At 54.1% G+C, this 24,581-nt stretch overlaps 7 protein-coding genes across 7 annotated transcripts in view; 6 read left to right on the top strand and 1 right to left on the bottom strand.

Moving 5' to 3' along the window:
• Positions 1-320: 320 nt before the first annotated feature.
• Positions 321-6,352, top strand: CHGG_02707 (uncharacterized protein; the record flags this gene model as incomplete). Its single annotated transcript, XM_001229222.1, has 2 exons — positions 321-1,972; positions 2,206-6,352. The coding sequence occupies 2 exons, from the start codon at positions 321-323 to the stop codon at positions 6,350-6,352; spliced, it is 5,799 nt and encodes a 1,932-aa protein (XP_001229223.1).
• Positions 6,353-9,799: 3,447 nt separating this feature from the next.
• On the top strand, positions 9,800-11,648 carry CHGG_02706 (uncharacterized protein; the record flags this gene model as incomplete). The annotated part of the gene is made up of 3 exons (XM_001229221.1): positions 9,800-9,843; positions 9,957-10,392; positions 10,797-11,648. The coding sequence occupies 3 exons, from the start codon at positions 9,800-9,802 to the stop codon at positions 11,646-11,648; spliced, it is 1,332 nt and encodes a 443-aa protein (XP_001229222.1).
• A 1,408-nt stretch (positions 11,649-13,056) lies between these two features.
• On the top strand, positions 13,057-13,557 carry CHGG_02705 (uncharacterized protein; the record flags this gene model as incomplete). The annotated part of the gene is made up of 1 exon (XM_001229220.1): positions 13,057-13,557. The coding sequence occupies one exon, from the start codon at positions 13,057-13,059 to the stop codon at positions 13,555-13,557; it is 501 nt and encodes a 166-aa protein (XP_001229221.1).
• A 1,703-nt stretch (positions 13,558-15,260) lies between these two features.
• CHGG_02704 (uncharacterized protein) lies at positions 15,261-15,737 on the top strand (the record flags this gene model as incomplete). Its single annotated transcript, XM_001229219.1, has 2 exons — positions 15,261-15,633; positions 15,700-15,737. The coding sequence occupies 2 exons, from the start codon at positions 15,261-15,263 to the stop codon at positions 15,735-15,737; spliced, it is 411 nt and encodes a 136-aa protein (XP_001229220.1).
• Positions 15,738-15,918: 181 nt separating this feature from the next.
• Positions 15,919-19,144, top strand: CHGG_02703 (uncharacterized protein; the record flags this gene model as incomplete). Its single annotated transcript, XM_001229218.1, has 6 exons — positions 15,919-16,273; positions 16,331-17,093; positions 17,383-17,490; positions 17,871-17,908; positions 18,069-18,286; positions 18,554-19,144. 6 exons carry the CDS (start codon positions 15,919-15,921, stop codon positions 19,142-19,144), a joined length of 2,073 nt encoding a protein of 690 aa, XP_001229219.1.
• Positions 19,145-21,839: 2,695 nt separating this feature from the next.
• Positions 21,840-22,388, bottom strand: CHGG_02702 (uncharacterized protein; the record flags this gene model as incomplete). Its single annotated transcript, XM_001229217.1, has 2 exons — positions 21,840-21,877; positions 21,944-22,388. The coding sequence occupies 2 exons, from the start codon at positions 22,386-22,388 to the stop codon at positions 21,840-21,842; spliced, it is 483 nt and encodes a 160-aa protein (XP_001229218.1).
• Positions 22,389-22,951: 563 nt separating this feature from the next.
• CHGG_02701 (uncharacterized protein) overlaps positions 22,952-24,581 on the top strand; it is a gene marked incomplete at both ends in the record, with an annotated part of 1,851 nt that continues 221 nt past the window's right edge. The window contains 3 exons of the mRNA XM_001229216.1: positions 22,952-23,260; positions 23,352-23,717; positions 23,832-24,407. Of these exons, the coding sequence (XP_001229217.1) occupies positions 22,952-23,260; positions 23,352-23,717; positions 23,832-24,407 (1,251 nt within the window). The remainder of the gene's footprint in view (positions 23,261-23,351; positions 23,718-23,831; positions 24,408-24,581) is intronic.

Genomic DNA, 24,581 nt, shown 5'->3' with positions numbered 1-24,581 from the left:
TACCCTGCGCAGCCACCCACTCTTGCACTCTTCGTGCAACCTTGTTGATGAGAACCGTAACAGTAGGTTGCACCTTCAACTCGCGCGCGCAACCACGATCGAATTGTCTTCATCGAAACGACATTTCCATTGAGATACAGAAATTGCAACGATTCAGAACGATTTTCCAGCGATCAAATTGATCGACTTTCGACATCCCGACCGACCGACAATTCGACCATCGCGCAGTGCGGGTCAACCGACAAATCGGGTAATTTACCGACATCAAGACAAGGCGTGCATCGCCAAGACCAGTCCGGTTGGACACCGATTACGATACGATGGATACCCCGATGGATATTCGACAGAGCCTCGCGGAGGCATTCGCCAAGAATCAGAACACCCAGCGCCTCAGCCACTTCTTCCAGACATGCGAGTACCCAGTCGTTTTGGAGAAAGCGCTGCAGGTGGCCGGCGACACTCAGCCGTCGGCCCTCGCGTTCATGTCGATAATGGAAGACATGCTGAAGGTTAAGGAGATGAAGGAGGAGGAGATGAAGCAGCACATGGGCCAGCTCAACGAGAGGATCGGCAATCAGAAGGAGACGATCGAGAACATGCAGAGGGAGGGGAACGCAGTGGCGGAGAGAGCCGACCGCTTGGCGGCCGAGAACGTCGGTCTTATCGACGAGCTCCAGCAGACGACCGAGAAATACAGAGGCCTGCAGGAACGCGTTCGCCTGCGCGCCGCCGACACCGAGGATGACACGACCTGGAAGGACATCAGCCTGCCCCACCCCGCGACGTTCAACGGCGAGGAGACCAACACGTCGAAAAGAACAGTCCAGTTTAACACCTGGAGTAACTCGATCACCACGAGGTGGTACATGCGCTCCAATGAGTTCAAGACAGAGCTCCAGAAAATCCTGTACGCCAAGTCAATGCTGTCTGGCATGGCTTACGCCTCAGTCATGAACGGCGTGACGAACGTCCTGAGGAACCCGACCGACGACACCACCTGGCAGTGGAAAACAGGCCAGGACTTCATCACAGCCCTGTCGAAGAAGTATGCAACGCATGACATTGTTGCCGACGCAGAGAACAAGCTCACCGACCTTGTTCAGAAAGACAAGTACGTCGTATTCTCGGATTTCCTTACCGAGTTCGCAAACCTCACCGACATCTGCGAGTGGGATGAGGCCACCAAGGTTCGGGAGTTTAAAAATAAGCTTTCGCAACGCCTCCGCGACGCGCTTGTCGTCCAAGTTAACCAGCCGCAACGTGATGACTGGGCTGGCTGGGTGGAGCTGGCACAGAAGCTCGCCGTCAATTTGGAGGGCGAGGCATATCGTCGTAAGCTCCAAGGCTACGGCAGCGGCGGCAATGGCAACGACGACCGCGGCGCCAAGAAGGACAAGGGCCCCGATGCCATGGACGTCGATGGTATGAAGGTCTATGGGATGACTGAGCAGGAGAAGAGACGCCGGATCTCGCAGGGTCTCTGCTTCCGATGCGGCCAACACGGTCACATCTCGTCCAGATGCCCCAGCAAGGGCGACAACAACAGCCGTGGCGGCGGCAACAACGGCGGCAACGGCGGCGGCCGCGGTGGTAACCAACAGGGCCGAGGCAATTACCAGGGCGGCAATTATCAAGGCGGCAACGATGGTTACCAATGTTACGACAACGGTGGCTACAACGGCGGCTACCAGGCCAACAACCAGCAAAGCTACGCCAACCAGAACCAAGGCCAATACAATCAGGGCCAGGGCCAGAACCGCGCCGACGGCAACCGCGGCGGTGGTTACGGCGGGAACCAGCAGCGCCCCCGCGGCGGCGGCGCACGCGTGCGTTTCATGGACCAAGAGCTCGCCAACCGGAGACAGTACCAAGACGTCTCGACCCCGGGCTTCGTGGTGGGCGAGGTCCCCGACAACACCAACACCGATTACTCGGCTTGGTACCAGGGCGACCAGGGAAATGCCAACCCTCTGTAGACAGTCGCTTACAGAGGGATGACCGTCTGTGGGTATGGGAAGAAGAATGGAGTAGTAATAGATTAACCCTCAGTGCGCTGGGGAGCAGTGACAAATCGATTCTACTTTCTTCCTATTTGGTAACAGACGAGCGCAAGATTGAATGTGTGGCCTTGGTCGATTCAGGATGTACGGGTATGGGGTTCGTGGACTTCGCTTTCGCAACACGCAACCGACTGCCCATGACCAGACTGAGGAGGAAGAAACCTCTCTACCTGGCGAACGGCGAGCTGTCGACATGGATTGAGTTCGACACGATGCTTCAACTGTGGGTGGGCGATCATCGGGAGACCATCAGTCTGTTCGTCACGACGCTGGCGCAGGATAATCCAGTTATCCTGGGTTTTCCATGGCTCGCAAAGCACGACCCGCAGATCCATTGGAGCACCCTGCAGCTGGACTTCGCAAACTGCGGGGAGCAGTGCTTCGGGAGGCGCCGTTTCCATACAACAGTGGAGGACGCCGAGGAAGATGGGGACGACACGGTGGTCGAAGACACCAGGACCATCGACGAAATCGCGCCCGAAGACATCACGACCGATGATGACAAGGCGCCCGAGGCGCTGGCGAGCGCCAAAGGCAACGCCAAGAGACGTCGCATCCGCCAGTGGAGGAGAGTGCTGGCTCGCAGGGAGGCGATCGGTCCGAGCGGTCCACGATGGACGTTCGCCCCTCCGGAATACAGAGCGATACTGATCGACAACCGCACGCCAAAGTCGCCGCAGCCGATCGATGTGCGGGCGGGGAGTAGAAGACCACCCGCGAAACCGCAGCGATCGCGCCCGACAGCCGCACCGCCACCGCGCGGGAAGGTCGACTGGGAGGACCTCAGCCTGTTGGGCGCGCCGAACTTCCTGATGCTGTGCGGGCAACAGGGCGTTACGGTGATGCGGACATCGATGGCCGAGCTGGAGCGAGCAGTGGAACAGGAACCGAACATCCATCTGCCAGCGCTACCAGAGGCGTTCTTCAAGGATGTCCTCAGCGGTGCGTGCACGCCAGAGCAGGCGAAGGCAACGCTGCCAGCGGAATTCCACGACTTTGTCGACGCGTTGAACGACGACGAAGCACTCAAGAAGATCACAGAAGAAGACACACGCAAGTTTTTCGACAAGTCGAACCAACAGTCGCTGTCGCTGGAGGAGGTCAGACAGCGACTGCCAGCAACGTTCCAGGACCTGGCAGAGGCGTTCCTCGCGCGTGACGCAGACGTGTTACCCCCGCATCGCTCATACGACCACAGAATTGAGCTAATTCCAGGGAACAAAGTCCCATATTCGAAGAACCGGCCACTGTCACCCATGGAGCTACGCGTCCTCAAGAGGTGGTTGGATGACAACCTGGCGAAGGGCTTCATTCGGCCGTCAAAGTCATCCGCGGCATCGCCGATCTTGCTGGCACAGAAGCCAGGAGGCGGCATCAGAATTTGCGTCGACTACCGGGGTATCAACAACGTCACCCTGAAGAGCCGTTACCCCATTCCGCTGATCCGGGAGACACTGGATTCGATCTGCAAGGCGAAGTTTTTCACCAAACTGGACGTGATCGCAGCATTCAACCGCGTGCGGGTGGCGGAAGGATGCGAGTGGCTGACGGCGTTCATCACGAGGTTCGGCCTGTACGAGTCGCTGGTAACCCCTTTCGGGCTGCAGGGCGCGCCAGCGACGTTCCAGAACTACGTAAACGACACTCTGTACGATATACTGGATGACTACGCCACCGCGTACCTCGACGACATCCTGATCTACTCGGGAACCCTGGAAGAGCATACCAAGCATGTACGGGAGGTGCTCAAACGGCTGATTGACGCGGGCCTGCAGATCGACATCTCCAAGTGCGAGTTCTACACGAAAAAGACGAGATACCTGGGCTTGATCATCACGCCAGGAGGCATCGAAATGGACCCAGAGAAGGTGAAAGCAGTCGCGGAATGGGATGCGCCCACCACGCGGAGGCAACTACAGCGGTTCCTCGGCTTCGCCAACTTCTACCGACGGTTCATCCGCAATTTCGCCGGCGAGGCGAAGCCATTGTACGAGCTCACGAAACGAACCGTCGATTGGAACTGGACGCCGCAATGCGAAGAAGCGTTCCAGCGGCTGAAGCGATGCTTCGTCACAGCGCCCGCGTTACGAATTTACGACTGGGAGAAGCCAGCAGTGGTGGAAGTTGACGCATCCGACTGGTCCGCGGGCGGCACGCTGTTGCAAGAAGGCGACGATGGCGAGCTGTACCCCGTGGCGTATTTCTCAGCGAAGCACTCGGCGGCCGAGTGCAATTACGACATCTACGACAAGGAGCTCTTGGCGGTTATAAAGGCTCTGGAGGAGTGGCGCCCCGAGCTCGAGGGCGCCTCGCAGACGTTCAAAATCATCACTGACCACAAGAACCTCCAGACCTTCACTACGACCAAGCAGCTGTCACCACGCCACATGCGCTGGTCAGAGTTCCTCTCGCGATTCAATTTCCAGATCGTTTACCGACCGGGCACGGCCAACGCCAGAGCCGACGCGCTAAGCAGGAAGCCAGAGGATATGCCAAAGGATGTCAAAGATGACAGGCTGAAGAACAGAAAACGACCCCTGATCAAACTGGAGAACTTCGACCCCGAGACGTTTGACGACCTCAAGCTGCTTACCCTCGATACGTCGCGCCACGTTGACGATGTCATCGCCGATAGCTACTCGAAGTCGTCATTTATGACGAAGGTGGTGGACACGCTGCGCCAACGCGTGGCACGGGCATGGCCAACAGAGGTCAAGCAGCGTTTGAGGATACCATTTGCGGAGTGCCGGCTGGTGGGAGACCGAGTGTATTACCGCGACAGGCTGATGGTCGACCCCGACGACGCCGAACTACATCTCCAACTCATCCACCGCATGCACGCATCTGCGCCCGGCGGCCACCCCGGAAGAACGAAGACGATAGATCTGATGAGCCGCGCCTACTGGTGGCCCGGAATGACCGTGGCGACGAGGGCATTCACCGACGCCTGCAAGCTTTGCGACACCACGAAGACCCCGAGGACGAAGCCGGCAGGGTTCCTCAAGCCCCTGCCATTACCGCTGGCGCCGTGGCGGGACATCTCAGTAGATTATATCACGCCACTGCCCGCCTGCGTGAGGCACGGGAAGGAGTACAAGCATGTCGTGGTGGTGGTGGACCGGCTCACGAAGATGCGACACTTTATCGCGACGGTTACGCTGGAGGCCGACGAGCTGGCGGAACGCTTTATCGAGAAGGTCTACTCGCTCCACGGTCTACCAGAGACGATCGTGTCGGACAGGGGCACTCAGTTCGTGTCAGCGTTCTGGAGAGCGCTGTCGGCACGGCTGGCCGTCACGCTGAGGCCGTCGTCCGCGTTCCACCCGCAAACGAATGGCCAAACAGAGCGCATCAACGCGGAATTGGAACAGTATTTGAGGCTGTACATCGACTGGGCGCAGGATGACTGGGTAGACTGGCTGCCGCTGGCAGAGTTCGCGGGCAATAACATGATCTCGGAGACGACGGGCGTGTCACCTTTCTTCGCGAACTACGGCTTCAACCCGCGAATGGGAGTCGAGCCGACCAAGCCACCCCCCCCCAACATCTCAGAGTCGCAACGCAGGGAGTTTTTTCGCGCGTCAGAGATCGCCGACCGATTCAAGGCTATACTTGACATGGTGACGGCGTTGGCGCGGCAGGCGCAGAACCGTTACGAAGAGAACGCCAACCGCCACCGAGAGGATGCGCCACGATACCGCGTCGGCGACAAGGTTTTCCTCGACATGCAGAACTACGAGACCGGAAGACCAATGGCGAAGCTCGCCCCCCGTTTTGAAGGGCCATTCGAGGTCACGAAGGCATCGTCACACGCGGTGACGCTCAAACTACCCGCGAATATGAAGATTTTCCCGACCTTTCACGTGTCACGCGTACGGCCGCATCGGAAGGAGGGCAAGGAGGGCTTGCCGGGACAGGAGGAGGCAGAGGGCCACGTGAGGGCCAACGAGGGTCGTGTGGTCACGCGCACAGACGAGGGCGACGACGTCGTGGAGTGGAGGTTCGAGCGCATTCTGGATTACGGCAAGGCAAGCAATGGAAGATGGCAATACCTCGTCAAATGGCTCGGCCACGATCAACCGACATGGCAACCAGCGACTGACTTGCGAGGCTGCGACGACCAGATATGGGAGTTCCACGATGCCCATCCAGAGCTCCCGGGGCCACCGCAATGGGTGCCAAAGAAGGGCAAAGAGAAGGAGACGGAGGATACGGCGAAGCGCGGAGCTGGCGCTGGCGCAAGCAGGACAACCAGGGCAAGCGCGAGGGCGCGAGAGGGTCTGAGTAGTTGATTGGAGATGGAGATCTTCAATTTTGTTACAGATTTGAAGGATTTGGAGGATTTGATGGATTTCGCGGCCAGGAGGCCTTTTTGAAGGGGGAGGTAGTGTCACAGGCAGAGCTGTGACATGTAGCTATAGGGTTAGGGTTGCCCCGCGCACGGGGCATGTGGGCGATTGGCATGTGGGGCTCCGCAGACCCACATTGGCGCAGGGTATATCCCATACCCTGCGCAGCCACCCACTCTTGCACTCTTCGTGCAACCTTGTTGATGAGAACCGTAACAATTTCCATAGATCCTTATTAGACCTAATTAAAAAGGTACGATAAGCTATGGGTAGTTTTAGAGCGATCCTAGTACTAGTATAAAACTTCTTTATAGTTAGGGTTCTTAAGATAGAAGAGGCGGATAAATAGGATTTGTAACTTAAGGGAGGAATATATCTCTTCTATATTATTATTATTTCTCTTATCACGCTAGGTACTAAGTACATGCGGTCCCTCAGCGATTAACTCGGTAGGAAAAACCATGCCTAAGCTGGATGAAAACCTCCGCACCTCCGCTGCGGCCTTGCCGCTACCCCGTGGATCCATCTCCTCGAAAGGGCTCACCCACCTTCCGAGGTCAAAGTAACGAAATAGATAAAATGAGTCGTAACCTCTGTTCCATCGATGCCCTTCTGCTACTCCGCTTCGACCCCGCATCTCTTCTATATTATAGATCCCATTAGAAATTAAAAAAGTTAACGTTATCAGATTATATATGAGCTCTCCTCCTTGAACGGTAGCGTTTTCCTATTTGAAGCGTAATGGTCCGTGCGCCAGCCAAAACGGGAAGGCGGTGAGCTGCATGATTCGCAGCCCTACTTTGGGACACAAATCATGGAACTTCGCTCCAAAAGCCACCATTTTCATCCAGCAGAACGCACGAATACCAAGAAGTCCTTGATTCAAGAAAATACGCAAAACTCTTAATTCTGCTGCGAGAAAAGGAGAATAAAGACCGTTGCTTCCAGGCCGAGGTTAGTCTGACCCTCGGACTGCCACGTGAATGCAGTCCTCTGCGCTGTCTTGCGTGACTTCCTGTTGCTGCACCTCCTGCCGTGATATTGGGGCCGTTGCCGGGACGGCCTTCACTGCCGAGCTTTTGGATTTGTTATTCCGGCCTCGTTTCGACGCCGGAGGTCCTTCTACCTCGGCTAGGTCCTCCGATTCCCATTCGGAGGCCTGGCGCCGAACCGACGGCTTCGTTGCCCGGGGATTCAACCCGGAGGACGAAACCGATCTCCATGCGGCTGCCGGCATCGAAGAGGAGGGCGTTGCGAATGGCCCCGTCCCGCGAGGCCGTCCCTTACGACCGTGATTACGTCTGGCTCTTTGAGGCAGAGAAAGGGGTACTTGCCTCCAGGGATCTCTCCAACCACCAAAAAGGGGCGAAATCGGCCTTCGTGAGAACTCCTTCCGCGTTGAGCTTCTCCTGTAGCTTGTGGGTGCAGGGAAGCCCCCACTGCTGCGTAAAGCGCCTTGAACAAGGAGGGAGTGGTGGCGACCGGCCTAATCCAGCGGCAACTACCCATTTCTTTTGTTTGTTCGCCTTGTTGGTCGCCTTGTAGCAGACCTCCCCAGTTGTGGCCCCCAGCCACTCAAAACTTCTCCCGGTGTATTCATAACGCTGGCGGTTCGTTTGGGCTGCGACCTTCTCCGTGAAAGCAACTTTCTTGGCTTGAAGCATCTCCTTAATGATTTCATGGACTTTGAAGAGAGAGGAGAGACCACTAATGAGATATCCCTTCAACTCCCGATGAGAAGACTCCGTGGGCGACGTGGTACGCTGGCCGAAGTTGCGGTACCGGGACACCCAGGGCCCGGCCCACCCCTCCTTGTACGGCATATACCGCTCTTCAAGGTAGGCAACGATGCTCTGCTGATCAGAGAACGACTCTTTTAACTGGGTCCACGCCTTTTCAAAGTCTTTTTCACTGATTGTATAGACCATGAACTTCCACAAGACATATATAGCCCGGCCTTGGTATGGGGCAACTCCTCAGGGCTCGGGAGTCTTATGCCTGATTCGGTGCCGGGAATAGCTTCACCTGTCTCGTCAACCCGGGCAGGAGGGTTGAGGAGAGACAAAGTTAGCTGATCTTCTTCGTCGAGAAGCATCGGGTCCGCCGTGGCTTTATCCCGCGTCTTTGCCGTGTTGGGGTTGGTTAGCTCTTTCCACTTGCGCTTGAAGTTGAGGACAACGTTGCGGTTGACGTAAAACAGACAGATCTGTTGCTAAACATGGGGAAAGACTGCTGTGAGGGCGTTCTTTAGAGCCTTCTCAAAATCGGTGATGACTTCTGAGATGGGGACGTCGTGCTGTAGACGCAATGCCTGAAGCTGATGCGTCAACCAAGTGAAGCCGTCTTCTCTCTCGTTATCCACCAGGACGAAGGCTACGTTGAAGTTGGTAGATACGTTCGTGACGCCTGTCACCTGGAATAACGGCATCGTGAAGCGGTTAGTTTTGTAGCTGTTGTCCAAATGAAGGACTGTTGGGAACCGTTTTCACGTATCCAGGCACCAGGGATAAGTCCAGAATAGACCTAGTTATCACCTTATCAACGTCCTCCAGAGAATACCGAACGACATGGTCGATATCATGCTCCTCGAGAGTCTTGATCAGGGCTTGAGTTGAGTTGTGTCCGTTGAGTTTGTCTCGTTGCAGCCGTTCCCGGTGATTGGTTACATCCTTGGTCGTGAAGACAGTGCGAGGGTAGCGCTTTTGAACGAATAAGACGATATCTCTAGGACGTTGGGTGTGATTGAGAGACAGGGCTTCTACGTCTTTCTTCATCGCGTCTGACAGCCCCGATGAACGGCGTGAGTGGTCAGCGCTGCCGGATTCTCTCCGCTGGTGTCTTGGTTATGGTACTGGTTGGCGATCTCGAAAGTCCACTGCCTGTCGTTCTCCTTCAAGGCTTTAGCAACGCCTCGCCAGTGGCACCCTGTCTTGGAAGTCGTGGTCTTGCGGACGGTTGCGATAGAAGGTCTGGCTTGTCCCCGGTCGCAGTAGAGATCAAAACGCGTGGCTTGTCCGTTGATGTAGTTCGAAGCTCGCCTCTTCACAAATCCCAGAGCATAGGACTTCCCCTAAAAGCTCAGATCAAGCAAGAGCTCGTTGCAGGAGGCGTAAGCCGGGCCAGTGAGAGGACGGTGGCCTGGCGGGATGCTTGGTGGTGCGGGTGCACCATAAGGAGACCCTGTCAAGACAGCCTCTGATTGGAGTGAAGCCGATAGGTAACTCTTCCATGTCCTGTTCCGAGTACCAGCTGGCGAGGTGGAAACGGCCCTTTACCACCAAAGGCACCACGCACCCGTCGCCAGCGATGCTGCAAATTGCCGTCGCCCATTCTCGATGACCCGGCTGAATGACCTTTGGTTCAACAACCCGATCCGAGCGCGTAACCACCATGCCTGGCCGTATCATGCTCATCATGAAGCCCGTCTCGTCGAAGTCATAGAAGTCGCAGTCGAGGATGCCGTATTTCGCACGCATGTTTGGCAACCCGTCGGAACCATGGCTCAATAATTGCGGGACTTTCACAGAGACCTCTTTGATAGTTATAGACGCGGAGACGCTATTCTTCCGGAACGAAACCCGAAGGAGGCACGACGGTCTCAGCAAGGCGAAGAGCTCACTGCTGGTTCAAATCCGGACGGGAGCAATAGGCTTACAGGACTTCTTGTTTACACGGGGAGTCCCGGAGGTTCTGACTCCTGCCTGCGAGTGTGGCGAGGGACGAGAGACTGCCGAACACCTGGTAGTGTGGTGTTTGGCACCACCGTTGACTCGAAGACGGGAGAGAACTGGAATTCGGACACGACGGGACTTTTACTCTGTTCTACACGGCATGAATCCCACGACTGCACGGCTCGCGAGGAGAGTCCTCAACTGGCTGATGGACTCGGGGAAGCTGCCGATGTACAACTTAGCCAGGAGGCTCGAGCTGGAAGCGGCGGTCCGAAGCGCCCCCGTTCGGAGGCCAGAAGGCCTCCTCTCTTTGTCTACGCAGACACACCAAAACGCACCGTTCCTTGATTGTTGGTATGGTTTTTTCACCCGGCCCGGAAGGGCACGGTTTTCCTGTACACTAAATAGCTGAGGGTCCGGCACGCCCTAGGGCATAGCGGAGTATGAATAATAATAATAAGGGGTGAAGGTCTTGAATGAGTCAAAGACAAAACGATTTGATCCGGATGTAGTTATCATGCTAAGGCCACAACGGCGCAGTGAAATACCCTCATTTAAGCATTTGAAATGGATTATTCAAGTGCTGATGCTTTGATTTCAGATTTCTTATCAAATATATGTCATCGCGTATTCTGCAGCAGATACCGGACAATTGGGCCGTCGCAACAACAGCCGACGGATGGACAGATAATAAAAATGATCTGGAATGGCTGCAGCATTTTGATGAGCATACTGAACACCGTCGGAGGGGTGTATATCGGATGATGCTGGTACTCGACGGCCATGAGAGCCACGTCAATGCCGAATTCGAGGACTACTGCAAGAACAACATTGTCACCATTTGTCTGCCTCCGCATTCTTCGCACCTTGCCCAGCCTCTCGATGTCAGGTGTTACAGCCCCTTGAAGAAGATATACGGTGGTGAAATCGAGCACTTCATCAAGGCCCGGATCACGCACATCACGAAGCCCGAGTTCTTCCTTGCGTTCAAAGCCGCCTTCCGCCGGACTTTCACCCAAGAAAACGTTCTCGGGGGTTTTCGAGGGTCTGGACTCGTCCGCTACGACTGGGAAGCTGTCCTTTCAAAGCTAGATGTCAGGTTGCGGACACCAACCACCCCTGGAACACCCGATGGGCCACCAACAGCTTGGGTCTTTAAGACGCCCAAGACTACCAACGAAGCCCTCTCGCAGTCTACTCTTGTCAAGAGTCGGATTGCAAGACATCCATCGAGCTCTCCAACCCCGATTGTAGCTGCTGTTGATCAGCTTTCCAAAGGAATGCAGGCAGTTTCCCATCGGGTCATCGTTCTAGAGGCCGAGGTACGGACATTACAAGAGGCCAACGAAGCACTTTCCAAGCGCCGGAGGGCCAAGCGGACGCGTCTCCAAGATGGATGGGCCATGAATGGAAGCCAGGCTAGGGATATAATTGCAGAGAAGGGCGTAGTTGACGAGGAAGGACGCGTCGAGGAGGAAAATGAAGGGTCGTCAAAGAGGCGTCGGGTGGGTTTGTGGCTCTGTAGCATCTGTCGCAAGGCTGGCCACAATGCAAGGACATGCCTATAGGCTGGAGAAATGGATAGTCCATGCGATTCTGAGTAGTTTCAATTGATTGCATTGGTTTTCAATGGACCTCTGGTAGTTTGAAATGATGATGTCTAGCAAAGTGCGCGGGCCAATGGTGGATTACGTTATATCCATAAGAAGGGACTATAGATACAAAAAATATTTATAAAAAGGGCTATCTAAATCCTCTCCTCCTTTTTCTCCTCTCTCCTATAATATTTTAAAAACCTTTTAATTGGGAAGGTATCGCCGTACCGTAGGAAAAGTCTCCCCGTACCATGGTACAAAGGGTAATCCCCTACTTCTTCCTGCGCTGGTCTGGAACAGGAAGGCGATGAGACCGGATTTCATCTGGTTGGATGGATGGATGGATGGAATTTATATCGCCCGGAGGCACTGGGCCTATAGGGCCTTAGCACGCTAACTACATCCGGATCAAATCGTTTTGCCTTTAACTCGTACAAGCCCCCTACTTCTTCCCTTTTTCTCGCTGCACCATTTACCTCTTCCCTTGGTTGTTGTTAGCAGATCAGCTTGGAGGCTACTTTCTCCAAGTGTTCAGCGTCCTATCCTCAGCAGCTAAAGCGGGACCTGCTGGTTGAGGCTCGTGGTGTTGAGTGTCGGCTTCTTCTACTGTGACACGACGGCCTCGAGTACTTCCAGTGGCCACCACGATGGTGCTTCGCTGGGAGGGGGTTGCTGAAGGCTCCCTATCGTCGTTGTCGAGATTCACACGCTCCTACTGTGATGGTTCTCTCCGAATCGAGGGCGCTAGGCCAGACTGGCGCTGCGTTGGCTGCTGAGGGAGCTGCGTAGCCAGCGAAGCAGTAGATGGAGGCGCCGATGGATCAGGGGCAAAGACCTCGGTGTTGCGCGGCCAGGTCGTCGAAGTGCTCGAGGTTATCTTCGTACGGCGCCATGGTTCCTGCGCAAATCCTCATTTCGGCGGAGATCTACGGCGTTCGAAAGCGTTTACTCACGCGATTCTAGAGTAGTAGCTGCTGGATCGCTGCAATGCCCGGCGGCGGTGCGCGATTGGTTCGAAGATTTGGTGTTGTGGGTGATTGTTGAAGAAACTTGGGAAAAAGACGTCATCGCGGCAGAATTAATGTGGGTTGCCTGCGCGATGTCCCTTGTCTGGCGGAAATTGGCCGGGATTAGGGTTATGTATGGGAAAACGTGTGCGTCTACGGTACGGCGAGGGCCTTTTCCTACGGTAGGGCGATACCTTCTTTCTTAATTCGGAAAGCAGATCTCCCTCCCTTTGCTTTATATATACTACCGCGAGACCTCTATATGTGGATAAGTTATAAAGCTATAATAACGTATTAAGAAAAGAAGTGGTAGCCTTCTAGTTAGAAGACATAGGTAAGGTTATTATAAGAATTATTCGTGGATGGAGGAGGCAATGAGAAGGGAGTGGATTGGAAGATGGGAGAGTGAGGTAGCTAGGGTGGTCGCTAGGAACCCGGGGCGGGCCCTCGAACCGGCCGACGCGACCGCGCGGTTCGACGCCTCTATTATGAACCGACACCGGTCGAGGGACCCAGCCTGGGAGCTATCGAAGGCGAAGAGTACCCTCCTAGTGCAAGCGAGGACCGGGAAGATTGGGCTTCGAGGGTTCCTCTTTACTAGGAGGGTCCCCGAGGTGGTAACGCCGGTATGCCGCTGCGGTATAGCGCGGGAGACATTCGAACACCTCATACTCGAATGCAACGGAGCCGCAGATAAACCTCAGCCCTGGCCAGACGACGGCGCAGAGCTACGGGAGTGGCTCGATGACGTGGAGAAGGCTGCCATAGTGATGGAGTGGGTACTTGGGCTGGGGAGGCTGAACGAGTTCCGGCTGGCGGTAGAGCTGGAAAATGAGAACAACGAGGAGGTCCGCGGCGGGGCCGAAGCGGAGTAGCAGAAGGGCACCGATGGAACAGAGGTTACAACTCATTTTATCTATTTCGTTACTTTGACCTCGGAAGGTGGGTGAGCCCTTTCGAGATGGATCCACGGGGTAGCGGCGAGGCCGGAGCGGAGGCGCGGAGGTTTTCATCCAGCTTAGGCATGGTTCTTCTTACCGAGCTAATCGCTGAGGGACCGCATGTGTTTAGTACCTAGCGTGATAAGAGAAATAAGAATAATAATAATATTAATTATTATTATTATTTACTACACCGATATGCCGTGGGGCGCGCCGGTCCTTCTACTGCTATTTACAAAGGAAACCGTACCGTATAGGCCGGATAAAAACCTCTGTCTACCACTTTGAGACAACAATCTATGAATCCGTCATACTGCAAAAGAAAGGAGGCCCTTTGCCGGCCTCCGGACCCTCTAGCCCTCCCCATCCACTGTTTCTAGCTCCAGCCTTCTGGCCAGCCTATACTCCAGTAACCGGCCAGAGTCCATCAGAATAAGAATAATATATTAAAGCTACTTAAGGAGATAAGCTATGCCACCTCTAGTGACTAGAATATAAGGTATAGGGATAGAACAAGAATCTTAAAAAGAAACTTTACAATAATATCGAGAGAGAGAAAGGATGGTTTAAATTTTGCAGAAGGAAGTAAAGAGGAGCTAACAATATTAAAAGTAACGTTTAAACTATACCGTAGAAGATAAAAACTTCGAGAACCCCTATTAGCACCAGTTATTAATCTTAATAGGTAACAACATAGCCGCGATAAGCCTATGCTAACTAGAGGAAGACTATATATAAGCCCAAAATATATTTCAATGGAAACGAAAGCACGAAAGAAGCAGCAAAACGCCTGAAACTACCATCATTCGATCGAGCTTGGAAAGCTCTAACCACCAACGGTAGTTTCCCCGTTGCGGGATCTGTCGCGCCTCGTCGCGATGGCTCGCAAAGGAAAGGTAAGACCGCGCCCGGGACTGCGAAAAATGCTGCACGAGGGGAGCCTGCCCCACCTACCGAAGGAGCTCAACCAATCACAACGGACAACGACGAAGAGATGGAAGATGACATTTACAATGGCCCCAACCCTCTACACGACGAATTAGACGAGGTACTTGCAGGGACAATAGTTCACTTGGCCAAGGAACCAAACGAGGCGGTCTCCCAAGTAGTGGCCACGAGATCATGACACGGCTGCGGAGGCTGCGTAGACTGGAAAGCGGAAAGGCACCAGAGACGGGAAGCGAGGGAATCGACGTTACGAGGATTCAAGAAAAGCATCGTGGACGCCGTGGTGGACGGTGTCGGACAAGGAGACAGGGAGGGCCCATGGAGGAAGTGAGAAAATAGATGCAGGAAGTCCGGAAGGAGATGCAGGAGGTCCAGAAGGAGTTGCAAGAGGCCCGGAGGGAACTGCAGGATCAGAGAAAGAAGCAAGCTCCTGCACCAGCAACAACGGTAGCCCGGTCGTGGGCTGCAGTAGTGGCTGGGGAAGGCGAGCTCCCGAAGAAGATTATACCGGGGCGGCTCAACAAGGAAATACTGGTGAGAGGATCTATAGAGCCGTCGCTGACCTGGAGGTCTCCACAAGAGATCGTCCAGGCGGTCAACGGGGTTTCCGAGAGGAAGGGAGCAGTGGCAGCACGCAAGCTCCCTAGCGGGGATGTAATCGTCACTTTTCAAGATGCTGAAGCGAAAGAATGGCACGCGAAGAGCAAGAGAGACTACTACCGAGGATGCGGAGCGTCACATTCCGAGGCGCGTCCACCCTGGAGGAGGCCAACGATGGCTTCCAAGAAGCGGGAAAAACGAAGAGACCACGGGGCCGACCTCCCGGCTTTCCCATAGCCCAGGAGGAGGCTGCAAGGAGTTCGAGGCAAGGAAAGCTGACCTTTGCGAGGAAGGTTGATACGGATCTGACCGGAGACCGAGGAGACGGTGTTGGGGGCCTAGGGGTTACGACTCCAGAGGCCGCGGATACCTTGGAGGCGGACGGTCAGGATGTCGGAATGCAGGGAGCTGGGTGGGCTCCCTTCAACCGTAGCACGACGAATTCTGAAGAGACGGGCCAAGGTAACATCCGTACAGCTTTTCAGTCCGACTGGGAAACCAGGACGCGTTGCCTGTACAACTAGCTAGATAGTTGGACCGGCGAGCCCAAGGGCATAGCGGTCTAGGAATAATAATATATATAAACCCAGCCTCGAAGATCCCAAATTAGGTTTTAGATAAGCTCCTATTTATGATTAACGTAATCCATCACCTTCTGGGACACACCACCTTGTGGGACAGCTTTCTGCCCCACACCCCACCACGTCGACTTCGGACGCACTCCACTACGCCATTGTGCCCGGCAAAATGCCAAAGCCTCTACAGCACGAAGATAGAATCCAATTAGCACTCGAGGCCTTACGTTCAGGCCAAATCAAAATCATTCGCAAGGCTGCGGATGCGTTTGGTGTACCGAAGTCCACTCTCCACAGACGCGTCAAGGGGGGCGGTACGCGTCAAGAAGCTCAAGTCAAGAACCGAAAGCTACGCCCAACTGAAGAAGCAGCCTTGATTCAATGGATCGAGTCATTGGACGACCGTGGGATGTCGCCGACGATCGGTTATATCCGACAGATGGCTGACCTTCTTCTCCGCGAGCGTGGAGGCTTCACTCTACTCAACGGGTTTTTTACATCCACCCCGGTCCCAGCGATGACTGTCCGTGAGAACTGATCCAGCGCTTCTTCATCGGCATCCCATCAGGGAGACGAGTATCTAGAAAGTACGACTATCAACGGGCCTTATGCCGAGGATCCAGAGAAGATTTCAGCGTGGTTTGCACGAGTGCAAAGGACCATCAACGAATACGGTGTTCTTGACAGCGACATCTACAACTTTGACGAGACTGGTTTCCAGATGGGTGTTGCAAGCACGTCTAAAGTGGTCACTCGATCTGACCGACGGAATCGACCTGTTGTTATCCAGCCGGGAAATCGAGAGTGGACAACTGTCATCGAGTGCATTAACGCATCCGGCTGGAGTGTTGACCCGATGATTATCTTTGAAGGAAAAGTCCACATTTCGTCGTGGTACGACGGCTCAGTGCTGCCAAAGACATGGCGGATTGGAGTCAGCGATAACGGCTGGACAACCGATGAGCTTACCTTCGAGTGGCTTCGAGAAGTCTTCGAGCCACAAACTCGAAAACGGACTGTTGGTCGATATCGGCTTCTCATTCTCGATGGTCATGGAAGCCATTCGACGCCTGCATTCGACAAATTCTGTACTGAGCATCGGATCCTTACAGAGTGTATGCCTCCGCACTCGTCGCACTACCTCCAGCCCCTTGACGTTAGCTGTTTCGCTGTGCTTAAGCGGACGTACGGCGACCTTGTCAAAGCGAAGATAGCACTCGGGGTTCATCACATTGACAAACCGCGATTCCTCGAACTGTTTCTCGAAGCTCGGAAAAGACATTCAATACAAAGAACATCGCAAGCGGCTTTAGAGCTGCAGGGCTCTTGCCTTTCGATCCAACTCAGGTTCTTTGTCGGCTACAAACCAGGATACGGACACCGAGTCCCCCTCCTACCCCTATCCAACCGCCAAGTCTGCCTCTCAAAACGCCCGCAAACATCGTCGAACTTGACTCTCTCCAGAGGAAACACCAGAGAGAGATAAGCCCAACAGATCAGGCGCTTCAGAAAATCATCAAGGGCTGCCAGATGGCGATGCACAATGCTACTCTTTTGCAGGAAGAGAACTCGCGACTTCGAGCTGAAAATGGTCGACAAAAGAGAAAGCGGGCACGCCGAGCTTTCATTCAAACAGGAGGGACTATGACGATTGGAGAAGGGATGACACATCGAGGCCTCCCAGAATGCTCGTCAGAAGGGTCAAGAAAGCCAGGAAGCTCGTCGAGAGGTCGAAGAAGGAGAGGTGGGGCCATCGGACACGACTGCGCCAAAGGCACGAAAGCGTGCGCAGCCGAAGTGCAGTGTTTGTGGCTCAATCGAGCACAACGCCAGAAAATGCCCTTGTAAATAAGGACTCGAATTATGTAGAATGCATTCCGAATAGACTCTCTTTTGTGTTGTGAGGTGCGTCCGAAGTCGACGTGGTGGGGGCAGAAAAGTGTCCCACAAGGTGGTGTGTCCCAGAAAGTGATGAATAGATTACGTTACCGATATTCTCCTAACTACTTCCTAGAACTAGAATATTGAGTTTAGTAACCCGGGTGGGATTATATACTTTAAGAACAAGAGTATCGATCATACCGAGGGCACTACACGCCATCCTCGTATACTAATTATATATAGTAAAGCAATTAGATTCCAACTTATTAGTAGGGGCTATCGTAAGTTGGAAAGAGAAGTATAAACTAGGGAGGATACCCCCAATCCTCTAACTAGCGGGAGAGTAAATTATAATTTCACAATTTTACGGGCCGTATATTAGGGTACCGACGCAGCTATGGAAACTAATGACAATTAGAGTCCTACTGTGGAACACTGAAGGAAACAAGCAGGCACTCGAGGCCCTGCTAGAAGAAGCGCAGTACGACCTAATGGCTATTCAGGAGCCATGGATCAACCAACAAACCAAGTCAACCTACTGTCCCAGAGGCTCGAAATACCACCTAGTTCACAAAGCAAGTGGGCGAGCGGCTATATTCGTCAGCCGAAAGTTCGACACAGGACAGTGGGAATATGAGACTTCAAAGGAACATTGTAAGGTATGGTTCCCAGGGCTCGGGAACAGTGGACTAGAACTCTGGTCTATCTATAACCCCCTTGAGGATAAAACCCTCCTACAAACCCTCCTAAGTCGGCCGGCCCCAGCCTACTCCAGTAGTATTAGCGGGGGACTTTAACCTACACTATCCGCAATGGGACCGGGTTTGGCCGGTACGAAAGGAAGGCCGAGGCTCTCCTAGAGTTGGCACTACAGTGGGATCTCGATCTTCGAACTCCAGCAGGCACTATAAACCAGGGCACCGCAGGGGGCCCAGCGAGGCCGCACTTCGACAATAGACCACTTCTGGGCATCAGTGGGTCTACAAACGACCTACTACGGCCTGGAATACAGGGGGAAGTCAGACCACTACCCACAGATTTTGGAAGCTGACATCGGAGGCCCCCTACCACAACAAACCCAGCCAGGGGGTTGGAACTGGAAGATGATGGACAGGCGTAGGGTGGAGGCCGAGGCGGCCCTCCTACCAGAGAAAATAGGCCTAGAGGACCCAGGGCCACAGGGCCTCCGGGCACAAGTCAGGGAGCAGGAGGGTTTAAAAGAAGCATTCAACTGGTTGGTCGAGGAGCTACAGAGGATAGCTGAAGTGGCCACCCCCTCGGAAGAAGGCCAACAGAGGCCACGGCTCGCCGTGGTGGTCAGTGGAGGTCCAAGGAGGCCCAGGGAGAGGCAAGGAGAGCCGAAAGGGAGTGCAAGGCAGCCCCGTCGGAGCACAACAAAGAAAGACTTAACCAAGGTCTACGGGCCCTCGCGGCCACCATCAACAAAGAGAAAACGAAGACCTGGAGGACAACAATGCAGAAAGCCACCCACAAAACCGACCTGCTATGGAGCCTAGAACGCTGGGCCCGTTGCAGAAGCTTCGCCCCCCCCAGATCCCCCGAAACTACCCGCTCTCACAGGGCCCCCCGGAGGCCAGGACCTCTCCACCCACAAGGAGAAGGCGGAGGCCTTAGCACGCCGGTTCTACCCTAACCCAGAAGCTGACCTTTCTGATATAGAGGACCCGGACCTGCTAGAACAGTGGGTTCCGAAGTTCAATATAGAGGAAAAGGTTACAGTGGGTGATGTTAGGGCAGTCCTTTCGAAGATTAGTCCTTGGAAGGCTCCAGGCGAGGGCCCACTTACCTATAGGCCTTCTAAGGCCCTGTGGGCGCCCACTGTTCAAGGTGCTAGCGGTTCTCACGGAGGCGTGTTTCCAGGATCGGATGGTTTCCCAGAAATATTCAAGAGAGCCAAAACAGTTGTCCTACAAAAGCCCGGAAAAGAGCCGAGTACCTACCGAACTCCAGGAGGTTACAGGCCTATAGCCCCTCCTACCTACAGTTGGGAAGGTCATAGAAGCACTGGTAGCAGAGAGGATTACTAGTGCTGCAGAGGCCTACGGCCTACTACCAGCGGAGCAGATGGGAAACCGAGAGCACAGGTCAACAGAGGTAGCGATTCGGCTAGTCGTAGCCCAAGTCCAGGAGGCCTGGCGGCAGAAAGCAACCGCCTCCCTTCTACAGTTGGATATCTCAGGGGCATTCGACACCGTCAACCACACCCGGCTACTAGCCACTCTTCGGCTACAGGGTTACCCACAGTGGGTGGGTTTCTGTGGGTGAAGGCGTGTGAGTTAAGTAACAGAGTTGCGATCCTCCACTTCGAACGGCCAGAAAACAGAGAGACATCCCAGTCATAGCGGGAGTCCCCCAGGGCTCACCACTATCCCCGATCCTATTTATCCTCTACATTGCCTCCCTATATCAGAGCCCTGAAAACAGCCCATCCACTGGATTAGCATAGTAGGGTTCGCAGACGACACAAACCTACTGGCCTTTGGAAAGAACCCAGACGCCAATACACAGCAACTGGAAAAAGCTTGGAAGACCTGCTTGCAGTGGGCTGGTACCCGGGGGATGGCGTTTGCAGCTCAAAAGTGCGAATTAATTCACTTCAACAAAGGTCGGAGACAGTGGGAGAACCCGGTGGCCCTGGCCCACCCAGGGGCTAGTGGCTACAGCACAGTTAAGCCAGTGGAATCGGCTCGGTTTCTAGGAGTCTGGCTGGACTGGAAGCTGTCATGGAGGGCGCACCATCAAGCTGTGGAACGGAAACTCAAAACCCAAGATTTCGCCTTATCGAGGATTGCAGCAAAGACGTGGGGCCCGAGCCTATCCAGGGCTCGGGAGGTCTACGTAAAGTGCATCCGCAGTGCCATAGCTTACGGAGCCTCCAGCTTCCACCAACCAACAGCTCCAAGAGCTACAGGGCCGAAGGGGCCTGCAAAGGTCTTGTCAAAAGCTCAGAACAGGAGCCTTCGAATAGTAGTAGGGGCATAACAAGTCAGCTCCTATTCGGTGCTTAGAAACAGAGGCCTGGGTGCCACCGCTAGACCTATATCTCAACAAGCGGCTGGCCGACTTCGAGGGCCGGCTACAGAAGCAGGCCCTACAGTCAGGGGCTGGGCCGGAGGCTGAGAGAATAACCACGGGGCATCTAATCACTGAGGCCTGCAATAAGGTCTACCGAAGGTTCAACAAGAGGAGGAAAACCCGAGGCCGGAGGCCCCGTCAGGGCCCGCAGAGTCCCACGCCCCACTGAACTAGCCGCTAGTGTAGTGGCCCAGTGGGTTAACTACAAATGGAAGATCGGGGGGAAGGATAGGGGGTCGAATACCAAGGAGGTGGTCGAACTGGCCTGGCAGGCCCGGTGGGAACAACAGAGAGCTGGTCAACAAAGTACTACTCGACAGAGGGTATTAAACAGGAGGATAGCCGACGAAGACCCCCCAGCCCTCTTGTTTACCGACAAAGCTCTGATGAGACACACGAAGGTCTTACAAAGGCGCAGAGCTCCCTCCTTTCCCAGGCCCGTATCGGGGATATAGGCCTCCAGGACTACCTGTTCAGGGTGAAAGTCCCGGAGGTCCGCACCCCCCTATTGCGAGTGCGGGAGAGGCAGGGAGACGGTGGAGCACTTGGTGGTTTGGTGCCCCGACCCGCCGTTACAAAGGCCGTGGGACGGCAGAGAGATTCGGTCACATCGGGACCTACAAACCGTATTACGGGGAGTAGGTGCCCGGAGCAGAAGATTTGTTAGGAAGGTCCTTGGCTGGCTGATGGACTCTGGCCGGCTACTGGAGTATAGGCTGGCCAGAAGGCTGGAGCTAGAAACAGTGGATGGGGAGGGCTAGAGGGCCCGGAGGCCGGCAAAGGGCCTCCTTTCTTTTGCAGTATGACGGATTCATAGATTGTTGTCTCAAAGTGGTAGGCAGAGGTTTTTATCCGGTCTATACGGTACGGTTTCCTTTGTAAATAGCAGTAGAAGGACCGGCGCGCCCCAGGGCATATCGGTGTAGGAAATAATAATAATAATAATAATATTTACTAAAAGAGATTCCCGTTTAGTTAGGAGTAGGTTTTAGTTACTAGCCTGAAAAATGTAGGTTAATAAACTAGAAGATAAAAAGTAAAGCTACGTAACAATAAAGTGGTACCCTTAAAAATAATAGCTTAGATTCTAGACCCTTCAATTAAAAATTATTATTCCTACGCCGCTATGCCCTTGGGCTCGCCGGTCCAACTATCTAGCTAGTTGTACAGGCAACGCGTCCTGGTTTCCCAGTCGGACTGAAAAGCTGTACGGATGTTACCTTGGCCCGTCTCTTCAGAATTCGTCGTGCTACGGTTGAAGGGAGCCCACCCAGCTCCCTGCATTCCGACATCCTGACCGTCCGCCTCCAAGGTATCCGCGGCCTCTGGAGTCGTAACCCCTAGGCCCCCAACACCGTCTCCTCGGTCTCCGGTCAGATCCGTATCAACCTTCCTCGCAAAGGTCAGCTTTCCTTGCCTCGAACTCCTTGCAGCCTCCTCCTGGGCTATGGGAAAGCCGGGAGGTCGGCCCCGTGGTCTCTTCGTTTTTCCCGCTTCTTGGAAGCCATCGTTGGCCTCCTCCAGGGTGGACGCGCCTCGGAATGTGACGCTCCGCATCCTCGGTAGTCGTCTCTCTTGCTGCTGTTGTGTTTGTTGCTGCAAAGCAAGCTCAAAGGTTCGAGGCCGGAAATGGTATGCCTCCCTCGCCGCACCCCGGGCCTTCATTATCTCAGTTTTCAGACCCTTTCTTGGGCGATCTGCTTCTTGTGGTTAGCTACCGTGTGGAAAGTTTTGACGACGCACCGTGAGACTCCGCTGCACCCGTTTTTGGTGGGCCATCAGTCGCGCTAGTCAAATTTGGAAGTAGTCCCACTCTTTTTGCAAGATCGCCTAAGAAAGAGGTCTGAGTCGGCGATCGGAAAAATGGCCGAGTGACAATCGCGCTTCCATACGAATTGAAGCATGCAGCCAAAATTACTCCGCCATTGCGCAACACCACCACAATCTCCAATATTCAAATTTTACGTGGAGGATCGCGTAGACTAGGGCTTTCTAATGGTACCATTTTTATGTTGTCAATTGGTCTGTAACGTAGATTGATATCCTGCTAGGCGTGGCCACGAGCGACGATCGCGTCCATCTCTGCCGCAACCCCCAATTCAAGTTCACGACCACGCGTCGTAAAAATATGGAAATAATACTGCATGTTCTTCCCAGCCAGCGCATCCTCAGGTAGTCATTTTCTCTCCACCAATCCACACGTATCTCAGCATTCTGCGCCCGATATCATGGACGTGTTTGACGATATTGAGCGCGTTCCAGCGACTTTGCGTACGCTTGCTGGTGGCCACGAGCCTCGCCGAGGTCAGATTGAGGCTGTAAAGAGTCTCGCGATCTACCAACAAGACACCATTCTCGTGGCCGCTACCGGCTACGGCAAAAGCGCTGTATTATTCGCATTTTCCGCGATCAAACCCGACAGAATCACCGTTCAAATCGTGCCATTAGTGACGCTGGGAGAGAGCCAGAGACAGGGCATTGCCACCAAGTTACCGGAGTCGAGGCCCATCTGGGTCGATGCAGATACCCACCTCAAAGTAAGTAACTACGTGCTAAGGCGAGCCCCTGACCCCTGACCCCTGAGGAAATAGTAACTTCGTCATTTGATAGAACAAACATGTTTGGAAGGAAGTCGAAGACCGGAAATACAGCCACGTACTCTTGAGTCCGGAACAGGCGCTCAATCCGAAGTTCAAAGCCATCCTGAGAGACCCGGCATTCCATACGAAGATCGGACTCTTTGCCATTGACGAACTACATTGCGTCGGCGAATGGCGGCATTTCAAGGAGGATTACACGTATCTCTATACGTTGCGGACCTTGGACAGAGATAATCAAGGCTATATCCTCAAGCATGCCGGCTTTAATCCCTACCCCAGCATCATCCGTACCTCCATCGACAGACCCGAGATCTCCATTATCGTCCAACCGCTGCTACGAGGCTCGATATACGACTACCGCCGGCTTCAGTTTCCGGTGGAGGGCTCCAGCGCTGTTAATGTCCGGGATGTTCCCTAGACAATCATCTATCTGGATAGCAAGACGGCTTGCCTGCGCGCAAGATATAATCTTGATGCAATACCTTCTTCGCCGTAAATGTTTGAAAAGGGCTTCGCGCGCAAGGTTGTCCGGCGGTTCGATGCAGACGTACGGCCCACCGATAAAGAGATCATCTTCAAAGACTTCACCAACCTCGACACCAACTGCCGCATCATCGTCGCGACGGTTTCTCTGGGTATGGGCATGGATATTCCTGATGTCAGGCCAGTCATACAATTCGGCATCCCCCCCAGCACCAGCATCGCAGATATTTGGCAACGCATTAGAAGAGCGGTGCGCAAGCAGCCTGTCGATGGCCGTGTCCAAGGCATCGCATATCTCTTCATTCTATACTGGGCTTTTGATCACCTTGGGAGCGTCGAGAAGCAGAAGCCAGCCGCGAGGAAGAGGCCACAACCCAGGAGAGCTCAACGCCAACCAAACGCTGCTGTCGTCAGCAGTCGACTACAGCTAATGACTCTGGTTGATGACGAGAGTGACAACGACGCGGGGGGCCATGCCAGTGCCGTTACGCAAGCAAGTCAAGACACCATTGTATCAGAATCTCAAGCACCAGCCGTCCCTGAAGAGCTTACTCTAGAGGCAACTATTAGCTCCCAGTGTCTATTTGACTTTACAACTAAAGTCAAATGGACGAAGCTAGACATATCGCAACGTGAAAAGCTTGATCCTATCTCTATGGCGTTCATGAACGCTTCTTGTTTCCGAAAATTCGCATTGGAATATCTTCAAGAAGATGTGGACAATCCTGACCTCGAATATCGCCGTCCGCTTGACCAAAGTTTATGTTGTAACGCC

This window comes from Chaetomium globosum, genomic scaffold, assembly GCF_000143365.1.
Source record: "Chaetomium globosum CBS 148.51 scaffold_2 genomic scaffold, whole genome shotgun sequence".
Taxonomy (NCBI): domain Eukaryota; kingdom Fungi; phylum Ascomycota; class Sordariomycetes; order Sordariales; family Chaetomiaceae; genus Chaetomium; species Chaetomium globosum.
Note: the sequence above shows the minus strand (reverse complement) of the source record. Positions and strands in the feature narration are given on the sequence as shown.